Source organism: Kogia breviceps, chromosome 3 (assembly GCF_026419965.1).
Source record: "Kogia breviceps isolate mKogBre1 chromosome 3, mKogBre1 haplotype 1, whole genome shotgun sequence".
In the NCBI taxonomy this organism is placed as follows: domain Eukaryota; kingdom Metazoa; phylum Chordata; class Mammalia; order Artiodactyla; family Physeteridae; genus Kogia; species Kogia breviceps.
The window spans coordinates 134,678,542-134,705,176 of NC_081312.1; the positions used below are offsets into that span (position 1 = coordinate 134,678,542).

The window sequence follows — 26,635 nt, forward strand, 5'->3', positions numbered from 1 at the left end:
CCTTGGCCCAGGAGGCAGGAGGAGGGCGAGACTGTTCTGGGAAGGGGCCGCACCAGCAGTTAGGCTGCTCTGCGGTGCTGCCAGGTGGCAGTGACGTGGTGGGCTGCACAGGACTAAGTGTGCTGGCAGTATGTCCTGCACGGTGACACAGTGCCCCCAGGGAAAGGCTTCTGCCAGCAGGGGCCTCTTCCCAAGCACCTGAAGCTGGAGGACTGCAGTGCCGCGCCAGGTCAAGAGCCGCTGGCCCGAGGTCACCACCCTCCTTGCTTGGCCTGCGGTTCTCCCGAGTGGAGGGTCAGAAATGGGCTTGCAGACTCGGCCCTGGCGTGCCTGCCTGGCCTGGGTGCCTGAGTGTGGCCCTCTGGACTGCAGTCTGAGAGCTAACAGGAACAAATGGACCTCCCTCTGGCTCTTTTCCACTGGGTCCATCTTTAAGTATTTCCCTTCCCCAACTAAAAACAAGATTAATTTTCTAACCTTTCAACTCTTGCTCCCTAAATGATTCAGCCAAGGCCAAAAGGTGAGCTAAAACGTCCCTCGGGCTGGGCCTTCGGGCCTGGGCTAATCTCAGGCCATTATAACTGGGTTGTAAGTTCTCTGACGGCTGACCACTCAGATAGCTCAACTGGTCATTCATCCCGGATTTGAGAGAGACCCCAGAGACCAAGGTGCTGTGTTCCCTGGCACTGTGGGGCAGACACGGAGAACAGCAGCTAAAGTACGGTAAATGAAAGAGGAGGATTTTATGGACCGAAATCCTCTAATGAGAATCTGACTTTCCATAAGTCATGCTCATCTGGATTTCATTATAAATGGTGGCCCAGAGCCAATACTGAAATGGGTTTGGCCTGGGTGCAGAATGACTGCAAAACAAAATGGATTCCAAACATCTGGAAAAATGAAGAGAAGGGGAGAGTAACTTGCAAGGCGCTGGCTCCAGCTGACGTGTGGGCACCTCTGTGTCTGCCGCGGAGTTGGGGCTGGGCACACAGACCTGCCTCTAGGTGAAACTCCTGTCCAGGTGTGGAAGGAAAAGGAACAGGCTTCTCTAAGCCCACACCAGCGTGGCCCGAGACATTCGACAGAGCAAACCAGGGACACCCCTGACCAGTGCCATGTTTAAACCACTATCTGAAATTCCGAAAAAATCATTTGTGAGCAAGTAAATTTTGTTCCTTTGACTACCCAAATCTCCTCCTCCCTTCCCTGCTTCTCAGTTTTAATATCCTAGATCCTCAGGGTCACCGGGTCAGAGATGGAGCCACAGAGGAGAGAAGAAACAGTGACATGAAAGACTTAACTCCCCGGAGAGGGTCATGCTAAAACCACCTGCCCAAAACGAACAAGGAGGAAGACGCCAAGAGGACACAGTTCTAGGCTCAGCTTTTCCACAAATGATGCAACTTCAGGCAAGTCGCTTTCCCTCCCTGGGCCTTTGTTCCCTCATTCTTATGACGGGGACAATGCCAGTGTCCCCACCCAGGGTTGTGGTGAGGATGGAATGCTCCCAGCTCCTGAGAAGCACTGGGCGAGCACTGCTCAGCTCTCCTTGTCCAGTGGGACTTGGCCCCGCTCGGATCCCCGGTCTCTCTGCTTTTGGGGGCAAGGGCGAGCCTAGCTCATCTCTGGGGAGCCCTTGCTCTGTGTTCTGAGCCACCTGCAGTCCCCGCATCCCAGGGACAGGCGCCCCAACCCCGACCTGTACTCGGCTCCCCAGCCCTTGACGAAGCTCATGCGGATGGTGCACATCCGGGTCAGCTGGTACACGGCCTCGAAGCCCTGGTTGACAGACTGAGCCAGGAGGGCAGCAAACTCCTGGTTGTTGAAGATCTTCAGGTTGCATCCTGCCAACAGAACAAAAACAGTGCTCGTGGGGATGAAGAGTGCACTTGTCCGGAGCTCCTCTCCTGGCTAAAGCCCCCACCACCCAGGGTCACCCAGACCGGTGTTCCCATAGTAGCCACAGATTCCATGCTCAGCACCACACTGGGGGTGAGCCCACGTGGTCCCTGCCCCTAAAGCCATCACCACCTTGATGGGAGATACAGCTGACACAGGTGAGGCGGGTAGTGTTAAACAGTAGCCCATAAGCTCCAGTTCCCAGAGCTGTGTGAAGGCTGAGGAAGACAGTAAAGTGAGCCCAGGAACAGGGAAACAGTTGGGAGAGGTGGGCCCTGCCCTGGGCGAAGGGGCCAAGGCAGGACTCCAGGGAACAGAGGCAGGGTCACGAGCCTGAAGGCCCACGTGGTGTGCGGGTGTGGCCAGCCTCCTGGGGAACAGGAGTCCTTGCCCATGATGGAGGGAGCACCGGAGAGACGGGCCAGCTGAGAGGCTACCCGGCCTGCCGTGCCAACAGGAGCTCGGCAGAGGGTCCTGGGCACCTTCCACCTGGGCTCCTCCAACAAATCCACCTCTGCCCGGGCCAGGAGGGAGAGAGAGATCTGGGCCACATCTTGGCCTCTGGGCACGAGGCTGGGGTGGGGTGACATTCTCGGCAAAGTGAAGGTGTGTACCTAACTCCAGGCATAAAACCAGAGACAGGCACACACAAAGTTTACAGTAAATCTCCTGTTTGAAGTCCTACCGCCTGAGTGCCAGGAATGTGTCAATCAGAAAAAAGATTAAAAAAAGCACATGCCGAAAATGCCCAAAAGATGAGCTGAAGTGACACTAATGGGCCAGCACTGTGCCCCTCGGCTTGCTGCGTGACTCTGGGCTGGTCACTTTCTCTTCTAAGCCTGTGTCTCCCTTGTGAAAGGAGAGGCTGGCCTCAGAGGGCCCCGAGCTGTGACATTCCATGAGATAACATCCAGCACCACAGCCAGCTCTGCCCGAACCAGAGAGAGGGAGAGGGCGGGGCCAGGGATGGGCAGAAAGCCAAGTGCACATCTGGACTTCCTCTTCTCATTTTCTCTGAGGGGAAGAGGGGTGAAGCAGAGCCCAAGGTGGGTTCCGGTCCCCCGCCCCGCAAGCAGCAGAGGAGCACACAGACCTAGGCTCATCCTGGCTCAGCCACTTACTAGCTGTGTGTCCTTTGCAGGTAGCTTTGCCTCTCTGAACTTCTCTCCTCAGCATGCCTCCTTGCCTGAAGAGCTAGCATGCCTCTTCGCCTGAAGAGCTAGAATCACTGGTGAGGACTAAGTGAGCACCAAGATAACCGTGTGCTCTGTAAATGCAACCACACGACGTTCCAGAAATGGAGAGCACCACAAGCGTCTCATACTCTTTGCATTCTTAAGTTGATCCAGCCCATGACCCACCGCTCCACCATCACCTGCTACTTAGTGAGCGGGAAGACATGCCACACACGTGCCGCAGGCAATGGACTGAGCCACACACTCTACCCACCGGGCATAGTCCACAGCCTGCGGCTGCGTGCCCTGGGAGAAGTGGGCTGCGGCGGGGGGGCTTTCTGCCTCAGCTTTCTAAATAAAGAGGCCTTGGATGAGATCAGCCACCGGCCTGGTCATCTACCCAGGCCTGGCCTTGTCCAAGCCACCCTCTGGGGTGAGCCTGCCCCCCCTTGGAGTACAGGTGGGATTTATAGCCCTACTCAGAAAACCCTCAACAGTCCCCCTGAATAAAAGCAAAACCTTCTCATGTCCTTCCACGGCCTGATCCCATCATGTTTTCTAAACATGTCTCCCGACTGTCGTTTAAATGGCCTCCACTGCCGGCAGAGTGCAGCCCACGTGTGCCCTGCCCTCCATCACCTCTGGGCCTTCGCCCATAGCGTTCCCTCTGCCTGGAATGCCCTTACAGACCCCACCCCACCATCACCCTATGCCTAATGCTTACCTACCGCTCCAAGCCCAAATGCCTTCTCATCCATGAAGCCTTTCCTGATCCATCCTAACAGTTAATGTGTTTTTCCCCTTGGCTCCAAGAGCACGTTACCTGTGCTGCTTGGCATGGTGCGTAGCACCCTCCCTTGTATTAAAGGCAGTTGTGTCTTTGCCTTGTACACTCAGCTGATGGGTAAGGTCTGTGCGGACAGCAGGAGGGCTTCCTGCACCCGTCCATCCCCCTACAGCATCTGGCATGGCTTTAGGAAGGAAGGGAGTGAGGGAGAAAAGAAGGAAGGAAGCAGGCATACTATCTTAGCATCTGTGCACACAGGCAATAAACAGGTACCCAGAGATCAAAGGCAGATCTGTCAGATGCTGCGTCTACTCCCCAAAGGTTCGGAGCGATCACAATAAGACAGCAAGGCAGAGAGAAAACCCAAAGGAAGCATCTCCAGATTGTTAATGCAAACACCAATGAGGAGAAAAGGTAAGAGAGAAGAAACCTTTCCAGCATCCCAGGCATGTGCCGCAGAGGAAGGGACCTAAGGGAAGGGTGGGTATGTCGGTGGTGTTACCTGGTGGGATCTTGCAGACGGTGGCTGGGTGCCAGCCGTAGCGCTGGTTACAGTTGGGAGACTGGACAAAGATGGCACTGTCGCTGAGGCACTCTGCGAAGACCTCGCCTCCGATGTAGTACAGCCGCACGCCTCGCCCTAGAGAGAGAGATTCGGGTCAGAGTGGTCCTGGCACCAGCTGAGGCTACCAAAGGAGGCAGAACTGCAGCTGATGCTCCAAGTGACTGGTTCTCTGCCAGGGTCACCAGGCAAACGGGGCCCAGAGCCCAAGCCTAAACACACAGGGAAGTGATGGGTGATGCTAGGTTGCCAAAGCCAGGGCGGCAGACGACGAGAGGAAAGAGCATGGGTAAGTCTTAACAGCAGCCTCTGCCAATGACCGGCCATGGGCCTCAGCCAAGTTACTCAGCCGCTGAGCCTCAGTTTCTTCATCTGTAAGATGGGGGTAACAATAATAACTACCTCATGGGGCTGCTGTAAGACACACAGCAAGTACCTGGTGAGCAGCAGTTGCTGCTGCTGCTACTACTACTAGGTCCCTTCCCCCTCCAGGATTCAGAAACTCATTTAGTCAGCCTGCAGAGCTCCTCCTCAGGCAGCAGATACCCCAGGAGCCCTTCACTGCAAGGATGGCTTAATTAGTGCCACTTCCTGTACCTTTCTCCCCTCGATGCATTTTTCTAAAACATTCCATAGCTTTATATCATTTACTTTTCCTTCATCTCTTAAATCCACTCCAGATGGACAGAAATTATTTTTAAATTGGCTCTGCAATTCAAGCAAGTTACATAAACCCTCTGACAACGAGTCTCTGCTCAGCCAGGGGATGTTCTCTTCTCCTGCCTGGAAGGTCTTTGTTCCCACTCCTGGGGGCAGAGGCCCAGAGGGCCGGGGAATGGAGCCAGCTTTCACAGGCGCAACGTGGAGTGGGATGGAAACCAGGTGACCGGCTGCAGGCCTGCCTCCTCGTCCCACCACTGTCCCCGGCCCCGCCACTCCCCAGTTCTTCCTGGCTCAGTGCTACGGGACTTGGCGGCTCACAGACACCAGGGTGCTGACAGACTTGGGGGCCACTAGGAGGCGCCCTGGAGTTATGTCAGTCAAGAGCGGGAGGCGGAGGTGGGAAGACCCAGACCCAAAGAACAAAAACGTTTGGGTAATTTTTGAAATGTTATATTTAAATATAGAAAGGTATAAAATGAGTAAGTAAACACCTGTGTATACCACCGAGGATCTTTATAAAAGAAAACAAGTAGGAGGCTGTCTGGGAAGGATGCAGGCTCAGGGGCAGGACGGGGCACTTTGTCACCGACTGTGTTACACACTTGCTGTGTGGCCTCTGCAGGGCCCTGCCCCTCCCTGGGCATCAGGTTATTATTCCCTGGAAAATAGGCACACTGGCGCAGGCCCACGGCTTCCAAACTTTTCTTGACTGTAAAACACTCTCTCCAAATGAAATCTGTACAGGCGCAAGATATAATACAAACAAGAGCAGAGGTGCTCTGGTTCACATGCGCCCAGACCCCTGCTGCCCTGCCCAGCTCCTGAGTTTACTCTGGAACCCCTCGGCCACCCTGCGTGCACTGAACAATGTCTGAGAATACCCACCATCTCTACACCATCTCTATGGCCCTTCTGGGACTCTGGATCGCAAAGTTGAGAACATCCTCAGCATGATAATTTTATGAGCAAACCAAGTGACACCCAGCAAGGCTTCATCCTCCCTAAACTAAGTGATCTTTCACCACGTGCTGGGTGTCAGGAGAGAGTGTTAGCAGCAGTGGTGTCCCGGCAGCGGGCAATACTGGTCTCTCCACCTCTTCTAAGTTCCTAGAACAATCATATATGAAGCAAACAAACACTATTATTCCTCCAAGGTGGACTATATACTTGTCCACCTATTAGTACTTTGAGGGTATTTTTATTAAGAGAATTGCACGGTTGCCTTTCTCAAGAAAGTCAGCTGTCCTCCGTGGCTTTCAAAATTTCAGAAATGGTCTCTGAGTGGGAACGATCAAGCAACCGGAACTCTACCTGTCTGGCCCCTAAACAAGGCAATACGGAGCCTGGGGGATGGGCATGGGGGAGGCGCTCAGTGGTGGCTGGTGGGTTCTGGCAGGGGCTGTGCTGCCTGGGGCACGGGGTGGTGTCATGTGGGGAACGCGGCTGCTCCTTACCGATATGCCTCCGCGTCAGCTCCACGGCTGCGTTCCTGTTGACATTGGAGAGCAACCCCAGGCAGAAGCGCTCTGAGTTGGAGGGATCGGTGAAGCCGTCCACTGTCATGGACGGCTGCGAGGCATGGAATGTCTCCCCGACACGCTGGTTGAGCTCGTAGTAGGAGATGGAGCACCAGAAGGCCGGCTCGCAGTAGGTGACGGGCTGCAGGTCTGAGGAGACAGGCCGGGCCGCTGGGTCAGGGGGCCCCCCAGCCCCTGTGCTCCTGGATGGGGTCCCCTAGATGCTCTGGAAGCCTCTTTCCCCACCTCTCAGGGCATTATAATCCCCCCCACCCTTTTACTGTGTAAAACTCGCAGGATCCAGTGGCACAAAATCCTCAGGTGTTGGGAGAAGCATGCCACTGGCCTTGGCACTTTTTATTTAGTTTGAGCTCACAAAGGCCCTATGTCCCGCCCGGCCTGGCCTTGGGTTGAAGCAGTATTCAAGGAGGTGCTGGGTCAAACCCAAAAGGCCCTGAGACCAACAAGCTACCTGGCTAAACGCACCAGACAGGCCAAAGTGCCCACTGTGGCCTGGCCACACCATCTGCCTCTCTCCCAAGGTCCCCAGAGTAACCCATGCTGATCTCTGCCCCCCAGAAGGGCTTGCAGCTTCTGGCTCTGCCTGGTCGTGGGCTAACTCCTAGCCTGTCGGGCGGCAGCGTCCAAGCCTGTGAAATGACAAGGCTGGTGCGGCCCGGGGGGGTCGCGTCTACAGCCACACAGGCACCAGGCACTACTGTCTACCGAGTGAACTGGGTCCCTGCCTCTTATTATGGAAACTATCTTCCAAACGTATCCAGATGCCATCTGTCGGGGTGGCTAAGACACAAACTCACCTAAAAGAAGCTCTGAATTTATCCTAGTTGTCAGTCTGTGTCTCGGTCAAGGGCTCCTCAGAGCAAACTGCCATCCTGTGAGGGGGTGGTTCTCAGAAGAGGTGGGAACCCCTGAAATAGAGGTTTCCCCTCACGTGCCTCCACGTCACCTTCCCCGTGATTCCCTACACCTCCTGTCACCTCCAGCTGTTCCAGGCTCCACACCTGCCAGGGTACCCCTGCCCTCCTCCTGCCCGTCTGTGTGTCATCTCCCACCTTAGGGTCCATCCTCTTGGCCCTGGGCCGGGCCCTCGATATTCCTCACTTGCAGCAGTGCCACGCCTCCGACAGGACTCCCCAGCACTCCAGCCAGCCCTTCCAGCTGCTTCTCCGCTCTGCACTGCTCCCTGGGCCACATGCTGCTCTCTGCCTACTTGAATCCCACCGTCTGCTGGCAAATCAGGGATTCTGCTGCTCTCATTCCTCCGTCTCAGACCTCCAGCCTGAGTCACTTGCTCTGGCTCTTACATGTACGTGGAGCCGCCTGGTCACTCAGGGAGTCTTTGCGGGAGCCAGTGAGAGTGATGGGAAGGGCTCGCCGTGCCGAGTCTCAGCACTGGCCCGAGACCCCTGCTCACCGCCCGCCGGGCAACTTCCCAGAGTGAGAACCCACAAGAACCTCTGCTCAGCTCACCAGACCTCTGAAAGTGCGTAAAGCCCAGGACAGAAAAATATCAGAAGCTGTTCCAGGAGAGGCCCGGGTCCCCCTGCAGGGCAAAGTGGCCCTGATCTCCTTCTGGGGTCTATGCCCACGATCCCGTCTAAGGGTAAAGAGAAGGTCAGCACACACGGGAGGAGCTGCAGCCCGGTGACATCCCTGCACTCAACACACCCAGGAAGAGTCAGCTAGAGGGTCAGGACACCCAGATCAGGTTTCTCAACCTCAGCACTATTGAGATTTGGGGCCAGATAATTCTGTCTTTGTGGGGAGAGGGTTCTGTGTACTCCAGGATGTGCACAGCATCCCTGGCCTCTACCCACTAGAGGCCGGCAGCACACATCCATCTCACCGTCCCAGCTGTGACGGTAAGAAATGCCTCCAGACATTGTGAGAAGTCTTCCACGGGGCAAAATAGGCCCCAGTTGAAAACCACTGCCCTAGATGTTTGACCAGGTCATGGAGCACAAACTTCAAGGCCAGATGGACCATCGTCCACCCTCCGCTCAGACGCAGACCAGCTGTGTGCTGCTGAGCAAACCAGCTAAACTCTGAGTTTCAGTGTCCACATCTCCCCCAGGTCACCAGAGTGGAGAATCTCCTTTATCACCAGGCACTGTTTGTGGATGGACTGAGATAATTCAAGTGGAGAGCGGGGCACACATCAAGCACTCAATAAATGGTGTTAACAGAAATTATAATAATTTTGGTTATATGACCTTGAAAAGATCTTGTTCTTCTCCTGACCTCCATCCGAAAGGAGCGAAGTGTCCTTGCCCCTCCTCCTCTTGCCAGGGCCCACACTACTTAATGGTGAAAGTGGTGTGATGGGGCAGGAGTGACCATGGCCTGCGGCCAGTGCCCCTGAGGCTGGATTGAGGCACGCCAGCCACATCCTGCTCTGGCTTTGCTCGATGCTTGACATTCCAATGAGATAAGCTATATTCTAAACAATGTGGTCACTAAAATGTGAGCTATGTTGCTTTGGAAACCTTAAAAAAAAAAAAAAAAACCAACCACCACCACCTAAGAAATCCAAGTACACTCCAAGCCTTCAAAGTGGTCTGGCAACGTGTCAGGGCCAAGAGGTACTAGGGAGTTCCCAGAGGCAAGCTCTGATGACCCTGCTGTTCAACCTTAGGGACATGACGTCCCTCTCTGGCCTCAGTGGCCCAGTCTGAACAGTGACTGCAGTGTACTGGAAGCCACTGAAAGCAGACCATGTAGGTCACGGTGTTTCTGGCATGGGTCACCCCGAAGAGGCAGCTATGGCTGATCTGGGCTGGCCTTGGCTTCTCTAGCCAAGTACAGAACAGAGCAGTCTTCATCTCCAAATTATAAAGCCTTTTCCAGCACCCCCTGGGCTTAGTCCAGGCAGAAGTGAGCAAGCTAGGCTCCCAGAAACACTGACCCAGCCCACCCGTCAAAAGAAAAGAAGCCAGCAGGCCACCCATTGGATAACGTGGGGCCAGAACCATATTCTGGGTATGTGTGGGCTTCAAGGTGTCTTGGAATCAGAGAGAGGCTTGGGGTCCTAGCCCAAGAGGCCCTCCCAAGCAGATCTGAGCCCTTATCTAAACATCCCTGCAACTCACAGACACTCACTGAACAGTGTTGTGGAAAACACAGGATGCAGGAGCCTAACACATAATTAAGAAGATGCTAGTTGGGGGAACAGAGCAGTCAGGCCAAGGCAAAGTCTGAAGGCTGCCATTTCAGGGAGTGCTGTTTGGACGAGCTGACCTACATTCAGAAGCAGCACCGCAGCCATGCACTTACTGTTGTCTGCAAACAACTGACAGTCAGCCCTGCCTTTCACCTCTCTCCCTCCCATCATCCCTCAGTGCTTCCTCAAGGCATTTCTGTAAGAGGAGCTGCAGACCCAAGTATGATCACCACCTCTGGGTTATGCCTTGAATGGCACCTTATTTTCAACTTCATGTATGCCCTCATTTCTTTCCTATCAAAGGACTTGTCCACACCATGGTTCCAAACAAGACAAAGTCAGGACTCTGGAAAAGAGAAGACTATAAACAGGCTAACCATGAAGTTATAGCTACTGAAAGAGCACTCAGCTTGGCTCTAAGCTTCCTAGCAGACAAGGCAAAAAGGGAGCATAATATGCTACATAGCTCTGGTTGGTGGACACACAATTCTTACTAGTCTTGCAGCAGAAACAAAACATGTCCTGGGCACTAAATCTTAAATGACATCTTCAGGTGGCTACTCCTCCCCCAAGTCGATCAATCCAGCCAGCCAACCTACCCTAGTCTCAAGAGTTTCCCAACAAACGCAGAAGCAATTTTATGTAAGGTTGCTTCTAAAAGCCCTGAACATACGCCACTCACAGGCTCCTCTGGGAGGACAACTCTACAGGGTAAGGTGACCTGCCCTCATGGAAAGTGGTTTCGCTTCTCTAGGCCAAGGACTCAGCACACCTGGAGTGGCAGCTGATGGCATGTGCCCAAGGCCTTCCCTTCAAATGCTTCTGCTCTCGGCCAGACTGCTGAGTCTGTGCCAATCTCTCTTCCTGCAGCAGAGGTGTTGCAGACGCAGGATCCTCCCGCTCCAGCCGTTCTCGGCCCCCTGTCCCCACCAGTGCGGTGTCAGCCAGACCACTCGAGGAGCACAGGGCACTTAATTCTCGACTGGCTCCCTGCCAGCCTAACGCATTGGCTGGCTTCAGCTCTGAGCCCGATTCCAAGCTGGCATTGACTTTCTGTTTTGTTTAAGGAAAAGAAAACAGAATAAAACCCAGAAGGCAAAAGGGATGCCTATTAAAAACATGTGCGAGAGATCCAAATCCGGTAAACGAAAGGGCGGGGAGGTCGGAGCGGGGAAATTAACTTTCTACTATACATCGAAAGCAGGGACTGGGCAAGGGCCGGGAGCAGCGACGCTGTAAAGCTAAAGGTCAGAACACAAACGGCTGCCTTAGTCTGCGCCCTGCTCACCTGTGGAAGGCGGCTCTGCCTCAGGCCAGGAGACTTCCACGCCCCAACCCCCATGTGCATTTCCCCTGCCTAGACTGCCCCCCCTCACCTGCCAGGACGCAACCTTCAAGGCCCAGCGCAGGTGGTTGTGAAAACATTCTCTACCCCTGTGCCTGAGCCACCTGTGTACCTGAGGGTTAGGTCCCTGCAGGCCCAGGCCAGCTGTGACCCAGCAGCCGGGCACCAATTCCAACTTGTCTCACCAAGGATTAGGCAACAAACCCAGTTTTACACAGAAAAGACCCCATGCTCTTTCAACCTAGGACCAGTTTACTGAAACCAGGAACAGTGGAAAAGTCTAAGAGCTGGATGGACCCTCGGGAGCGTGACGGTCCAGCCGGCAGCTGACTTCCTGCCGTGAAGATGTCCGCCTGTGGTGTCCCAACCTTATGGAAGATTAAAGCCCAACGAGGCCTCGGAAAAGAACTTGTGCAGCAGCCCAAGACACCTGGGATCGGGTAGGGCCTATAACGTGGGCCCCTGCCCTCTCTCGGGGCCCCTGTTACTCTGCCACCAGGGCCCCCTTCTCCTGGCAGGAGAGGAAGACAGCCTCAGCTGAGGGTCCTCCGGGAAACCATCACCTCCTTAAACTCCAGCTCAGCTGCTGCCCCAGGACATTCCCTGGTACCTCGTTTCCCCCAGTCAAGGCCCCTCCCGAGATGTCTCACTTTAAAGCAGAGAACAACTTTACTCACCAGCAGGATCCAGCTCGTTATCTTTCTTCTCTCTCTCCGCCTCCCTCCTCCTTCCCCTCCATTTGCTCCAATCCTTGACCTAAATCCTTAGGAAATTCCAGGTGACTCATCCGGCATGATGTGTAATAACAGGAACATCACCTGCTCACATCCCTTCCCTGCAAAACAAAGCCCTGGGACCTCCCCAGAGCCTGCCCCTGGCCAGAAGCTGAGCTGCCTTTCAGTCACTCATAGGGCTCCTCCACGAGGCACCCCAAGTGGCTTTACTGTGGCAGGAGGTGCAATCTTTTGCCTGGAGGAGGGAGGAAATGAAGCAGCAGCCAGATGTCCTATGCTTGCTTTCTTTTTGTATAATAACTCCTTTACTAGAAATAATAGGTGTCCTGAGATGCCCTGTCTCTCTCCGGGGAGAACTCTCCGTATGCCTGTCAGCATCCTACTGTTTGGGACATGCCAGCCACAAAGGAGAAACGCAGAGGCAGCTGCTATGTGCTGCCCACCCCACCACCCTCTTATCCCCAAAGGATGCCCTTGAACTCACGAGGAGTTCTCTTCTCACTTCTCACTTTGCATCTCTGCAGAACCCACCCACTGTGTCCTTCAGCAACCCCCCTCCCCTCCCTGAGGCCCCATCCTCCACCTGACCACTCAGCCTCTTCCCGAGGGGGTCCCATGAGTCTGTCTTCAGCCCTCTTTCCTTCTTGAGCTGGGTCTCCCTCTCCACTGAATCCATCTACTCCCAGGACTTCAGCCGAACCTTCATCAGTGTTTCCAAAGTGAGATCTATGAGAGGGTCAGTGGGATGGTAAGAGAAAAGTGTTCCAACAGAGGTTGGACCATGGGAGAAACGCTGGACCAAACAGGCCTCCTTTCTGCAGGACTCTCAGAGGCTTTACACTGCGGTTGCCCTGGGGGCCCCAGGAGGGGGCACAGTATAGGCTTTCCAAACTCATTTGATGACAAAATCATGTCTCTGACTCCACTCTGGGCAAGGCTGTCAAACATGCTAATGGCTTCCAAAGCTGCACCTCCAGCCGCAGCCTCTCTCCTGACCGTCCCGCTGCTTCCTGGATACAGGCAAGCAGCAGCATCTCCCTGTCACCCTTCGCCCCAAACCCCATCCCATCTCCTGGGGCTCTGCCTCAGTTAAACTGAAGCGTCATCGTTTTCCCAGTTAAAGCTGATCAATAAATGCCAATGATTCATGACACTCTTAAATGCCCTCTCCTCTCCCGTGGTCATTTCTCTAAAGCATTCATCTCAGCCTCCTTCAGTGCTACAGCTTCCTAAGTGGGAAATTACCGGGGCTACCCTAAGTGGGTATACTGGACTGGGCGGGGGGGGTAGCCCCAGTAATTTCCCCTAGATTTTAAATTCCACACAGTGGCCAGATTAATCATTATGAAGCTGCCGTCAGATAACCACCACCCCCGCCCCCCGCAACTCAGAACCCACCATCTCACCTTATCCTATAGGCAAGACAGGGCTACATAAGGGTGGCCCTCAGGGCTCTCTTCTCAGCCCGCCAGCCCCCCTGAGCCTCATCTTCTCCACTGTGCCTCCCAACAAGCCAACCAACCACACCACCAGCTGTCCAACGAGCTCATCCCACCCTTTAATGACATTGCTTCCATCGGCAGTGTCGTTCTCTCCTCTCCCTCACCGTGTCCCACCTGTCCTTCAGCATCCAGCTCATACAGGTCATCACAACTCCAAGGTCCCCCCACCCTACTCGGCACTGTCCTCCTGGGCACATACAGTTCCTCCCTCCTGTGTGCTCCCTTTGGCACCGGGCACAGTGCATCACCGGTGGACAGACACCTCCAGCCACTCCACCCGACTGTGAACGCCTAAAGGTCCTCCCCGGCTCTGGACCACCAGCATCAGTACCTACTAGGAACTCAGCAAATGTTGACTGAATGAGTTAATACATAGGAGACACTGGCCACCCTGGATGATGTCCCCACTGGAATGCCACCGTTGGCTCCTTTGAACCCTCAGGGTACTTCATCTGCACCTACCTCTTGTTTTAATTAATTAATTAATCGATTGATTGATTGATTATAGTTGCAGCACATGGGATCTTTCGTTGCAGCACATGGGCTCTTCGTTGCAGCTTCTCTCTAGTTGTAGCGCATGAGCTCAGTAGTTGCAGCATGAGGGATTAGTTGCCCCGCAGCATGTGGGATCTTAGTTCCCCAACCAGGGATCGAACCCACATCCCCTGCACTGGAAGGCGGACTTAACCACTGGACCACCGGGGAAGTACCCCCTCTTGTTTTATATAAAAAGTATTTATCGTCCTGGCTTATTTATCCCAACAAGGCCAAAAGCACCTTCATGTCAGGGTCTGTGACACCTTTTTGAACTCCCCCACTTGGACTGGCATACAGTAACCAAGCAGGAAGTGCCCAGAGAATGAATGAGTGAGGAAGAGACAGGCAAGCAGGCAGGGCTCCCAGCCAGGGACAACATGGGACACCAGGGCCCTCATACCTGACATTTGTTCCCAACTGTAAGTCAACGGGTGTCTCCTTGAGCCTAGTTCTTCTGAGTGAAAAAGGGGAGAGCTAGTCTAAGTGACCAAGCAAGGCAGGGTCCTGCTGCACATGGGGGCACAAGTTCTGGATCCCCAAGGCCTGAGTTCAAAGCCAGCTTCTCCATTTTCTAGCTGTGTGAAGGGGACAAGTTCATTAACCAATCCGTTCCTTGGTTTCCTATTCCATAAAATGAAAAACCACAGCACCACCACCTTAGATAGTCGTTACAAAGATTCAGTTAACATGCATGAGCCACTCTGAACAACACTCAGTAAATACCAAGTTCTCGAGAAATGTTTGCCATCTTCATCACCATCCTTTCATCCCCTTATAGCTACAATGCCAGAAGCTGTGAGATGGGAGGGGCCCTACCAATAGTATTGAATGGGTGAAGGCGGGGCTTTGAGGGCTTGGCAAGCAGAGAGGAAGCCGGGCCTGTCAGCACCCGTGTCTCGCCGTGAGTCCTACTGTGGCTTGTTGGCTGACTTGTCCCCCACATTCACATCTTCCCAGCCGAGTGGCACCCCCTCTCTGCCCACCAGGCTTGGAGGCTGTCCCTTCCTTTGGAAGAAATGGCCTAAGAATTCCCGACCCTCAGACGAGAGGCTGAGGAACAGGGCAGCAGACAGGGACAACTGTGCTAGCAGGGCACTCCGCCATGGGGCCAAGTTCAAGAACATGCTGTCATCCTGGTCTACACAATCTCGAGGGGAATTCACAGTGAGCACCGACCCAGGACAACTTGTGGTCTGAACCACCAAGTCAGGCAGTGGGGTTGCCAAGGCAAGCACCAGTTCTGATGTCTGTCGACTTCAGGGCGCCCGTGGCCATGGTGGGGTAAGAGGGCTCAGCCTCCAAAGCTGAAAGCCCAGAGTCAAGTTCACAGTCATGGTCTTTAAGTTCTCAAGGGTTAACATAGCTTCCAGCCTTCAGAGTTTGTGTTTAAAAACTCCATCAGTCCTTTCACATCGGGAATGTGACCTTTCCGCTGTAAAGCCCAACACTCACAGTGGTATTATTTTACAAAGATGATAAAACAGATCCCCCAAAGTTACATTTCACACTGCCCACTTATCAGCCTGTATCAAAAGGTTTTCAAGCAGCTCCCCACGCTCCAAATGATGACTTTCTTCCTCTGATGCTATCAGTCAAGGACTGGGAACAACTGGGAACAAAAGCCAGGCCAATCCACTCTGATTCACCAAGCTTGGATATTAACTCCTTCTTTTCCTGAGTCAAAAATCAAACCCCAGCAATACAGGCTGGAAAAAAATCAAACTCACATTTTGCTAAAGCTACCAGACCAACACAGAAAAAAAATTCCCCTCAATAAAAACTGAACAAATATTTAATTTGTTTTGAGCCCTCCGGCAGGCCCCACACTGAAGCCAAAAGATGCTCCTGGATTAGAAAAGTGAATCTCAGAAAAATGACCCAGAAATCAAACATCTAAGGGAAGGTTGTGGAAATGATGGCCCAGCCGCTCCAAAACATCATGAGATAATGCAAGATGATCAACGAGTCATCTAAGTATGGAAATGTGTTTACAAAATAACCATGAGAAGACAGAAGGAAAAGATGGATATGAACCAAAATATATGTGCCTGATCCACAAACATCAGAGGAACCAAAGATGAAACAAAAATATTTGTGTTAGGGCAGGGGGATTATGGGTAACTTGGCTTTTTTTCCCCCCCAAAATTCCTTATATGGTACTGTTTTAAATAAAAATGACATCATTGTCAGATGAGGTGCTCAGATAAAATCCAAGCAAGTGTATCTGAAACAAGTCCCCGAAAGCTGGGGGCTGCGGTTTGCACCGCTGCCCGTGGCTTTGCATCAAACCACACACGGATGCTCACTGACCAGAGACCCTCGCGTGTCTCTTAAGCACAAGGTTCGGGGGTTTTTCATTCACTCGTGTCTAACCGCCTCCCTGGGGAAATACAAACCCGACACACGGCTGCCTTTCCTGCCACCACTGTTCTCAGGTTTCCCGTTCTGTGGGTGACCCCAGAAACAATGTAACCAGAAACCTGATGGGCTGCACTGGTGCGGGTCGGAGCAGGCATGCCTCAACTTCAGGGCCCCCTCCACACGCGGGCCACCAGGCAGGGCTACCGCTAGAGGGGGATTGAGTCATCCAGACAAAGAGCTACTTACCCAAGTTATTGTGTGCTGGGGACATCGGATTCGGGGATAGGTTTGGAGAACCTAGGAGGTGAGACACAGCTGTGAGATTTCAGAAAGGACTGTTGGCCTGGGGAGCCAGATGACAGAACATGTGCATCAAGGTGGGGCAGGAAGAAAACCTTGGACTGAGCCTCCACGGCCCAGGAGAAGAACAAACCCCACGTCCTTGCCTGCGCTTGCCCTTCCCCGGGCCCCAGCTTCCTCATCTGTGGAACCAATGGATGAGCGGATGACCTTGGAGTCTCTGCCACAACTTGATGGTTTGATGCTTCTAACCAAGCCCCCGGGCACAGGGCTGCTACATTCCCAGCCTTGGTGCACAGACCTCACACTGACCCTCCCCGTTAACTGAGCCCCCAGAGGGACACAGAGGAGCAGGGAAGACTCCCTCCACAGCTGCTCCAGGCCCCAGGCAGCGAAGGTAAGGCTTTGCAACTGCCCAGACCTCACCAGTCTTGTTCTCACGGCTCAGGACCTACAAATACCAACGCAGCCTTTCCCCCAGGTTTCGAGAGACTCACTGAGCTGCCTCGGACACCCCACAACTCAGCAAGCAGACTGACATGATGCTACACGTGGGAAAAAGTCCTAACTACCCAATTCTTCCTACTGTCATAACGTTACTCTACCTGTTTTTTCCCCCCAAAAAAGAAAACAACCCACAGGGAGTCAGCCTTCCGAAAACCAAGGGACTGCTTTTCCAGTAAGCAATACTGGGCTGGTCCCTCCTTTGTCCCTGTAGCCAGGGGGCTCCAGCTCTGGAGAGTTGTTTATTGACTGACAGCCCTGTGATTTCAGCCCCGGCTCCAGCCCCTGAAGTCTACTGTCCCCCCAGCTGGGCCTTAAGCTTACGCTGCCTTGAGCTGTTAACGGGGTCTGTTCCTGCTCCTTAACTCAGCTGTAACCTTCCTGAGGACCAGGGAGGAACCATGGGTTTCCTTTTCACCCCTAGCACCCAATCTTCGGAGGGATGTGGAAGAGTCACAGAAAGAGCAGAGCTTCCGAATCTGCCACGGGGTCTGGACGTGGCTCCACTTATCAGCCATGGGACTTTGGCAAAGTGGTTCGACCTCTTTGAGCCTTGATTTCTTTTTCCCCTCAGGTATAAAATGGGGAGAATACCACCTATCGTGTGATTTGTGGAAATGCAGTGAGATCGTGCCTATGAAAATGCCTGTACCACAGCTGGTACATAGTATGTGCTCAGTTAAGTGTCGGTCTCCTGATTTGTGCTGGCCCGAATGACGGAGACCCAGGAAGGCAGTGGGATCTTCTCACTGGTCTGAACAGACATGTGTGCACGTCAGGGGGAGAAGCAGGGCTGGACAAGGTGATCCTCGGGCCCCAAATGAGGCGCTACCACATCTCAACTGTCAGGGAAGCCAAGTCCATGAGCAACTGGACAGGTTTGAGTGAAGAGCAGAGAATAAATAGGAGACCCCACCCACGGGCTGGCTGGGGTCCACAAAGCCCAGGCACACATTCAATAAATCATTAATGCTCACAACAGGTACACCAAGGGAGGAGGGGAGGGAGGGAGAGACAGAGAAGATGGAGCAGAAGGGAAGGAGAGGAAGGGGAAGGAACCAGAGCTGAGAGGGTGAAAAGGTGGCTGCTCCTCCCATGGAAGACCCTCTCCTTTGGTCTGTTCACTTTTATAACAGTAAAGGCAGACCTTGTGTTACTGCACTCTACTGTGCTCTGCAGATGCTGCATCTTTTACATAATGAAGGTTTGTGGCAGCCCTGCGTCGAGCAAGTGTTATCAGCACGGTTTTTCCAACAGTATCTGCTCACTTTGCACCTCTCTGTCCCATTTTGATAATTCTCACAATATTTCTAACTTTTTCACCATTATTATATTGGTAATGGTGATCCGCGATCCATGATCTTTGATGATGATGTTACTATTGCAAAAAAGACTATGACTGGTCGAAGGCTCAGATGACGGTAAACATTTCTTAGCAATCAAGTATTTCTTAAGTAAGGTGTGTATACTGCTTTTTTAGACATAATGCTGTCACACACTTAACACACTATAGTGCAAACATAACTTTTACATGTACTGGGAAACGAAAAATTTGTGTGATGGCTTTACTGTGGTTGTCTGGAAGTGAACCCACAGTATCTCAGAGGTTTGCCTGTAATCATTCCACAAACATGAAGAGCAGCCAGGAGGGAAGGGGGAAAGGAGGGGGAGAAGAAATACAGCATCTGCAGAAATGCTGTTTAGCTGGCTTGCTTCCCATGCCAGCGTTTAATAGCTGTACCCTTACAGCGGTCACTTGGCATTGAATACAGGAAGGTCTTCGATGCATTCCTGCTGGGCTCACAGTGCCAGCCACCTATCAGGTGTGTGTCTGGGGTATGTGTGCTAAACCCCAAGGGCCATGATGCCCAGGCTACGTATCAAGTGACCATGTTTACAGTAAACATGCGAGTCTCCCGCATCCTTCTTTTGGGAATTACTCTCTCTTCTGGGCTGCGTGCAGGGCAGGTGGCCCCAACGTGTCAGGCGGCTCTGTGTGTACAAGGCATGGCTGCCGTCATGGGGAGGGAACATCTGCTCGGCCCCCTCCTCCTCACCCAACCACACGCAACACAGTGCACATGCGATGTGGCAGCTGGGGTTCAATTCAAGAAACTGCTGGTCTGGAGCCAATTTGGTCTGTTAACAAATGAGGCGGGAACATCTGGAGATGTGGCTGGAGATGACTGGGCTGGGTCCCTCACAGCAGGAACACATAGATCACATTTGGTCATCACATAAAAATCGATGCTTCGGGGCCTCGACTGCCACTAGCAAAGACCCTGCCTCTGTTTTGGCTCTCCTGAGCTATTTCAGGTGATGGAGCCCACCCTCCATCCTACTGCCAGCAGCATCTCATCAGCTTAAAGCCTGTAGGGGCTCCTCCTCAGCCCCCGGCCACACTTGAAGCCTTGAGTGACGGGCCCTCCTCTCTCTGGAGGCGTACACGCCAGCCATCCCAGAACTCACCAGCTCTCCTGCCCACGCCCCCGACTCCGCCTGGCACACCCCCTGCCTGCCCTGATGGCCTGGCCAAACCCTCCACATCTCCGACACTCAACTCGAGAGGAACCTACACTGCAAGGTGATGCTCGGCACACCCAACACCCCGTCCCCAGGCTGGGTTACGTGGCCCTGCTCTGTGCCCTGCTGCCACATGGCATCTTCCCTCAGGGCATACAGGAGACGGCACGGTGACTGTGGGCTGTCTTGCTGGTCTCTCCCACGAACTGTGAGCAGCTTCTCTCCTCCTCTGTCCTGGACCCGAGCCCAGTGATTGCTCTGTAAATACTGGATGGAGGGACAGAGGGAGGGATGGGGGAGGGCGGGCACTCAGGCTTAGGAGCGGAGCCCCACGAGACTCTGACCTGCGTCCATGCTGTGGTTCATCTGGTGGTCACTGGTCTCTCCATCTTCACTCAAGTAGCCCGGGGGTGGGGTTTCTGGGAATTGAAAGGAAGGTGGTTCATTAAACGGCCTCCCTGGTTTGCCTTTTGAGATGCCCTTTGCAAACTCACACATTCACACCATTATGCCAGGGGGCGGGAGCCGAGGAGCTCTGGGCCTTGGATCCCTGGCTCCCACCTTCCTCACGTCCTTCTTCCTTCTTGCTCCCCACCTGGATCATGACCACCTTTGTTCACACCATCCCTGACTCCTAAGTCTGAAATGCCTATTCCTACAGCCTCTGCCGGGCTAAACTTCTCCCCATCCCTCAAGGTTAGGTTTAAGCTCCGCCTCCCTTCCAGAGAGGCAGTGGACTCACCTCAGCCTCACTCATCTCTGTTCTCTGAAGGGCAACAGCCTCAAACCGCCCTATCTACCCGTGTGCAGATCCATGGTTGTTTGCTGTCTCTTGAGAGGATGTCTTAGCTCCCGAAGTGGGATGCAAGTTCCATGACAGCAGAGGTTGCGATCTATTTCTCTGAATGACCCCAGATCCCGACTCGGCTCTCTGCTTTGCTGAATCAACAGAGTGGGCAACGTACCCCTAGGGACCAGCGCCACCTGTGAAGGATCTGCAAGCCTGGGTTTGTAAAGCGGGTCCCTCCTGAACACTCTGACCCACGCTTTGGCAAAGGCCTGCAGTCAACCTCAGCACGGTGAGCTCACTCGGGGTGAAAGGCGCGTCCAAACTAGCCAGCTCTGAAAGTAAGGGGGCACATCACTGCCCAGCCACCTGCGCTGGGACTGGCTAAGCTCCGCCAAGCAGTTTTCCTGGACGCCCGGAGTGCTGGTGATTCACACATTATTTGCATGTAAATGAGGGGCTTCTAAAAACATTTGCACTCTGACGGCAAAGCCCTCTTCTCCCAGTGGAATAAAACCTCCCACCCAGCTTGCAACCCTCCCCGGGCTTACTTACAGGGCCAGTTCTCCGCACACTGCCCGGCCCTCGGCCCTCTGCTCGCCCGCTGCCTCTGCAGCCCCCAGACTGTCGGGGATCCTGCCTGAACTCCAGCCCCGGCCGCGAGGGCGGTGAGAGAAACACAGCGTTGCTATTTCCGCTTCCAAAATAAATGACTGCACCGAGGCCCGGCGGGAGGGTCACGCCGCCGCTCCTCCGTGCCAAGAAAAGCATCATTAGTGAGCGGGGAGCCAAAGCCACGGGTCCTCTCCCCACAGGGATGCAGTTCTGAGTCAGGGGCCTCGGGCCAGCGTGTGTGCAGAGACCGGGTGACGGGTCTATCTGGCCCCCGTCTCCTGGGCCGGCCTCACTGCCCACGTGTGCATACCTGGAATATTGCTCTGGGGCTCGATGCCGGCGGGGAAGTTAGTGTTTTCGGGGATGGAATGGCTGTAGTCGTCCAGCGGGGGGAACTCGGCCGGGATCTCTGTGTGGCGTGGTACCAACACAGGAGGTAGAACTGTCCAGAGGAAACAGAGCAGAGGTGGATCAACATCGACGCCAGGCTGGCACCAAAGCCCCTGCACCCCCAAATGCACCACAGGCCCTCCCTCACAAAGAGGAGAGGGAGAGAGGGGAAAGGGGGAGGGAGAAGGGGGAGTGGTGTATAGGAAGGGGGGAGGGGGGAGAGGGGAGAGGGAGGGGAGAGGGGGAAAGGGGGAGAGGGAGGGGAGAGGGAGGGGAGAGGGGGAGAGGGAGGGGAGAGGGGGAAAGGGGGAGAGGGAGGGGAGAGGGAGGGGAGAGGGGGAAAGGGGGAGAGGGAGGGGAGGGGGAAGGGGGAGAGGGAGGGGAGAGGGAGGGGAGGGGGAAGGGGGAGAGGGAGGGGAGGGGGAAGGGGGAGAGGGAGGGGGAAGGGGGAGAGGGAGGGGAGGGGGAAGGGGGAGAGGGAGGGGAGGGGGAAGGGGGAGAGGGAGGAGAGGGGGAAGGGGAGAGGGAGGGGGAAAGGGGAGGGGGAAGGGGAGAGGGAGGGAGGGGGAAAGGAGAAGAGAGCGGGGAGGGGGAAGGAGGAGGGGGAAACGGGGAGGGGGAGGGGAAAGAAGGGAAGGTGGAAGTAGGGAGGGAGGGAGGGGGAAGTGGGGAGGGAAAGAAGGGGAGGACAATGCCACGTAGGCAGCTGCAGACCCTGCAGAGGTGGCGTACCTGGGGTCTCCACCCTCTGATAGTGGTAGGGATTCACGCAGACTTCGTCCTTCTTCATGTTGAAGGCGAACTCACACAGCTCCATGGCCCGCAGCTCATGGTGGCTGTGTAGGTCGGGCCATCGCCACAGGCGGCAGTAGATAACATGGGGGAGCCCCTTCCGGTGGGACACCTGCAGCCGGCCATCCAGGGACCTGCCGGGAACGGGAGGGGCAGAAACAGACAGTGAAGTGGGTCTGGCTTGCCTCCTCCCAAGTCCCGCCTGCTGAGCTCCATGAGAGCTCGCTGGCAGAGACTCAGGAAGCTCCCCTCCGCTGGTCTGTCTCACACACAGAGGGCCAGGAGATCAGAGAAGCTCTGTGCGTGCTGGAAGGGGTCCAGGAGAAGAACACAGAGGCCCACCCAGCAAGGCCGAGGGCTCCCAGGCTGGCAGAGCTGACCTCGGACCCATCCCATGAGGGGAACGACACCGAATCATGCTCTGGAAAGGTCGGGGCCCCGCGGAAGTGTGCAGAGGGGACAGGGCTGAACTAGGAGACGGGAGTCCTTCAGAAGCCGATGTGAGGACCCCAGTGATGCCGAGGAGGAGGGTGACAGCACACAGGCCCTCCCTCTCTAATCGCTTTCCACACTCACCCAGTTCCTCTCTCACACATGAGAAACCAGGAAAAAAAAAACAACCCTCTTTCTTTCAGGTGGTGTCTGTGATGAGGCAGGGAGGGAGAGAAGGCAATGAAGGGGAATTTTAACTGGTCAGAGGCTACACGGCGGACCTCTCGGGAGTCCCTCTCAGTGTGAGGGCTGCTGGCAGGCTGGCCCAGGGGTCCCAGTTCAGAGCTAAGGCCTAAGCGGTCGTGCGTGAGCAGAGCAGGAGGTGAGCCTGTGACTTGGTGCTGCCACGGTCCCCAGCCTGGCTGGGCCGAACCCACCCCCACGGCAGTGCCCTGTCCCTGTGCAAACCACATCTTCCGTGGTGAGTTAGCCTGTGAGCAGCTGACCTGGCGCCCGGCCCCACACCCCAGGCCAGAGTGTGGTCCCTGGTGGACCAGCAGCACGGGTCCACGGAAGCTTGTGAAAAAGGCAGAATCTCAGAGGCTACCCCAACCCACTACACCCGATTCTTCCTCTTTCTAAAATCCCCAGGCCACCTGCCGGACAAGAAAGTTGGAGCAGTGCCACAGGCCATGACAGCTGGGAGCTTGAGAGGCAGGAGGCAGGAGGCATCTGACGGGAGAGATGAGAGACTTCAAGCAACGCCAGGTATTAGCCAGGTGAGGAGATTCCATCCACACAGAGTCCTTTATCTATCAAGTCTTTCACGAGCTCCTACCCTGTGTGGCACCAGGGATACAGTGGTGAGGGCAAGAGAGTAAACGAGACCACAGAGCGGTCCCTGCTTCCACAGAACTTCCGTGGGCAAGACCGACATTAATCACATAATCGGGACAGCTACAATGACAAACTAAGTGCAGGGAACCACAAGAGCATATGACCCTGGGGACCCTACTGCACTGAAGGGTGGGACAGGGCACCTCTGAGGAGGTGGTGGTTGACTGGAAAGTCTAAAGGATAAGTAAGAACTAAGTAGTCAAAGGGGTAGGGGAGGAGGGCATTCCAAGTAGAGAGAAGAGCATGTGCAAAGGCCCTGGGAAGGTGGAAAACACGGTGAGGAGGAAGACCAGAATGAAGGCCAGAGTGACCGGAGAGGAGGGAGGCTAGGGTAGCTGACAGGGGTGCTTCTGCAGGGTCTCAGATGCCACGGTGAGAGGTTCTGCCTTTTTTCTAAAAGCCACAGGAAGCCTCTGAGATGTGTAAGTGGGCTGAGAGCGTGTTTGTGTGTGCGCTCATGCAAGAGACAGGCCCCGTGATAATCCTGGCTGCAGGGACAAGCAGACTGGGGGGGTGGAGAGTCAGAGTGGATGAGATGGATGCTCATCAATAAGGAGGCTCCCAGAGGCAGTACTGCTCTTTCTACAAGAAGGCCCATCCTAGGACCCCACTGGCCAGCGGGCAGGACTTTTCTAATAGCCGGGCAGGCCTGGTGGGGAGGCATTTGAAGCTCTCCCTCCCTGCCCCCATACGACTGAGGGCACCCATTTTCCTGAATATACGGAATTTACGGACACTCTGTGAGGGAGGGGCTTGACAGATGCAACCAGAAGCACCAACCAAAGAGAGAGAAACAGGAATCCAATCAAACTCTCCGAGCCACTGGCCTAGACAGAGGGGAGGACAGACAGGGGTCAGAACTGGGCTTGGGCACAGAGGGACTGACAGATATCTGCTGACTAAGGGCAGCTCAAAGGATGTAATTACCTCCTTCCTGTGGGGCCCCAGACCAAGGAACCCCAACAGCCCAAAAACAGTAATTAGGAGGCAGAACGAGAGAAGACAGCCTGGGACTCGGCCCTGAGATACAGAAGGCAGATGGCCAGACGTGGAGTCATGAGACCTGGGGTCAAGACGAGGTTCTCCTCTTCCGGCTGTGAGACCCTGGGCAAGTCCTGAAGTCTCCAGGACCCTCAGTTACCTCATCTGTAAAATGGAACATTCTCCCCGCCACTGCTGCCCTGACCTCACGCAGCTCAGTATCCACTCAAAAGCGCTTTGTGAAGCACCAATCAAGGACCGTTATTCTTCTCCATCACAACGGCCACTCTCCAAACCCGGCCCCGGAGAAGTGAGGTGAGCTGTGGGGCTGAGGAGGAGAGAAAGGGAGAGTGGGGACAGAGAGGGACTCAGCTGTTCCCATTTTCTTGCAAAGCCACTGTGTGCCCATAGATAGGGAAGTGGTCACATCTGCTCTTCAGTGTTGGACGAAAGCCCCAACAAAGAGCCAGCTGGACATCTGGAGCGGCCTCTGCAGGGGGAGGCCTTGGAGAGAGGCTCAGACCAGCAGCGAGGAAAGAGTGGGCTGGGGAGGGAGCCCCCAACCCCTACCTGGTTGATGGAAGGGTTAGCCCTCTTGCTTTAAAAAAAAAAAAAAAAGGCAGCACTATTCACAATAGCGAGGACATGGAAGCAACCTAAAGGTCCACTGACAGAGGAATGGATAAAGAAGATGCGGAACATATGTATGATGGAATACTACTCAGACTTAAAAAGAACGAAATAATGCCATTTGCAGCAACACAGATGGACCTAGAGATTGTCATACAGAGTGAAGTCAGACAGAAAGAAAAATATCATACGATATCACTTATATGTGGAATCTTAAAAAAATGGTACAAATGAATCTATTTACAAAACAGAAATAGAATCACAAATGTAAAAAAAATAGTAATACAGGGCAGGAGAGGGGTGATGGTGGACAACGCAAGAGACGGGTCCCTGCTTCCACGGGGCAGACGGCCTGAGAGAGGGCGCGAAAGGCCAAGTTCCCGTCAGCCCTGGGCCAGGCCTGCGCCTTAGGCGGGGAAGTTGCGGGGACAAGACGCTCTGGGCACTCCTGATGTGGAACAACGCTCACATGCCGCCCTAACATCCTAACCCCCAGGACTGGGACAGCCAAGCCAGAGACCCAGAGTGACCCAGGGCCTGCACACGGGCCTGCAAGGGGGAAAAGGGCATGGAGTGGACAGAAATGGGACACCTCGGGACACACGAGGCTCAGTCACGTCATGTGACGGAGGCCAAGGCCTGGGCGTGATGTGGCCCTTATGGGCTTCAGGAGTTGAGGGATGGGAAGGAGAATCAAGGATGCGGTGAAGGAGCGCAGAAGGCTCATCACATCTGTAGGCAGAGACTGCAGTGTCCTGATTCCTCATTCAATCCTTTCTGCGCTACATGGGCTGTTTCCTCTCAGGGCCTGAAGAGCCTGGCTGTCTACCTGAAGAAGTATGGCAGAGAGCGCTCCAGGCACAGAGGAAGGAGCAGGGAGAAGGTGGGGGGCGGGGGGGGTAAAAAGGAGGGGGTGGTGGGGAGGAGGGAGAGGGGACACAGCACGGGATGATGGGAGGGAGGTGGAGGCAAGTGATGGATAGTGGGAGGGAGATGGACGGGAGGAGGGGGAGGGGAGGAGGGGACAAGGAGAGGGAAGGGGGAAGAGGAGGGAGAAAGGGTGGGAGAGGCTAAGAAAGTCCTTCGGTCAAATGCAACAAACTGAATGGATGCATTTATCTCTGTCCTGCCCAAGACAATGGGTAGGAGAGGAGAGCAGACAAAAGTGGAAAGCAGATGGCCGAATGGGAACAGACTTAGCAGAGTGAACCTAGGAAAGAGTCTGGACTTGGAGGCACCACACACTTGTCAAGACTTGGCTGAGAACAGGAGGATGGGTTGACTGTCTAGAGAAGAGGCAGGCAGATCCCAGCTCCTTCCCCCCCAAGCCTCCCCATAAACAGGACCTCCCCAACCCTGCCAGAGACAGGTTTGCTCTCTGCCGAAACGGGAGAGTGGGGCTCTAGACGGGGCCACCAGGGCACAGCTGTGGGTGAAGGTCAGACAGGGGCTAAGAAACAGGATTTCATGAACGCTCCCTTGCTTACCTCACCCCTGCCTGTGAAGGAATTAAACAGCTCA

At 54.6% G+C, this 26,635-nt stretch overlaps 2 protein-coding genes across 3 annotated transcripts in view; one reads left to right on the forward strand and one right to left on the reverse strand.

Annotated features, from left to right (window-relative positions):
* Nucleotides 1-3,604, forward strand: part of AAGAB (alpha and gamma adaptin binding protein) — a 97,352-nt gene extending 93,748 nt beyond the window's left edge. Inside the window, exon 15 of the transcript XR_010839778.1 lies at nucleotides 1,240-3,604. The gene's annotated coding sequence lies outside the window, so the exon portion shown is untranslated. The remainder of the gene's footprint in view (nucleotides 1-1,239) is intronic.
* SMAD3 (SMAD family member 3) overlaps nucleotides 1-26,635 on the reverse strand; it is a 120,694-nt gene that overhangs the window by 5,347 nt on the left and 88,712 nt on the right. For both annotated transcript variants that reach the window (XM_059059552.2, XM_067029607.1), the window contains exons 2-8: nucleotides 22,115-22,308; nucleotides 21,303-21,434; nucleotides 19,935-20,009; nucleotides 16,510-16,560; nucleotides 6,541-6,753; nucleotides 4,364-4,501; nucleotides 1,700-1,844 (exon numbers count right to left, since the gene is read on the reverse strand). In XM_059059552.2, coding sequence (XP_058915535.1) covers nucleotides 1,700-1,844; nucleotides 4,364-4,501; nucleotides 6,541-6,753; nucleotides 16,510-16,560; nucleotides 19,935-20,009; nucleotides 21,303-21,434; nucleotides 22,115-22,308 — 948 coding nt within the window. The remainder of the gene's footprint in view (nucleotides 1-1,699; nucleotides 1,845-4,363; nucleotides 4,502-6,540; nucleotides 6,754-16,509; nucleotides 16,561-19,934; nucleotides 20,010-21,302; nucleotides 21,435-22,114; nucleotides 22,309-26,635) is intronic.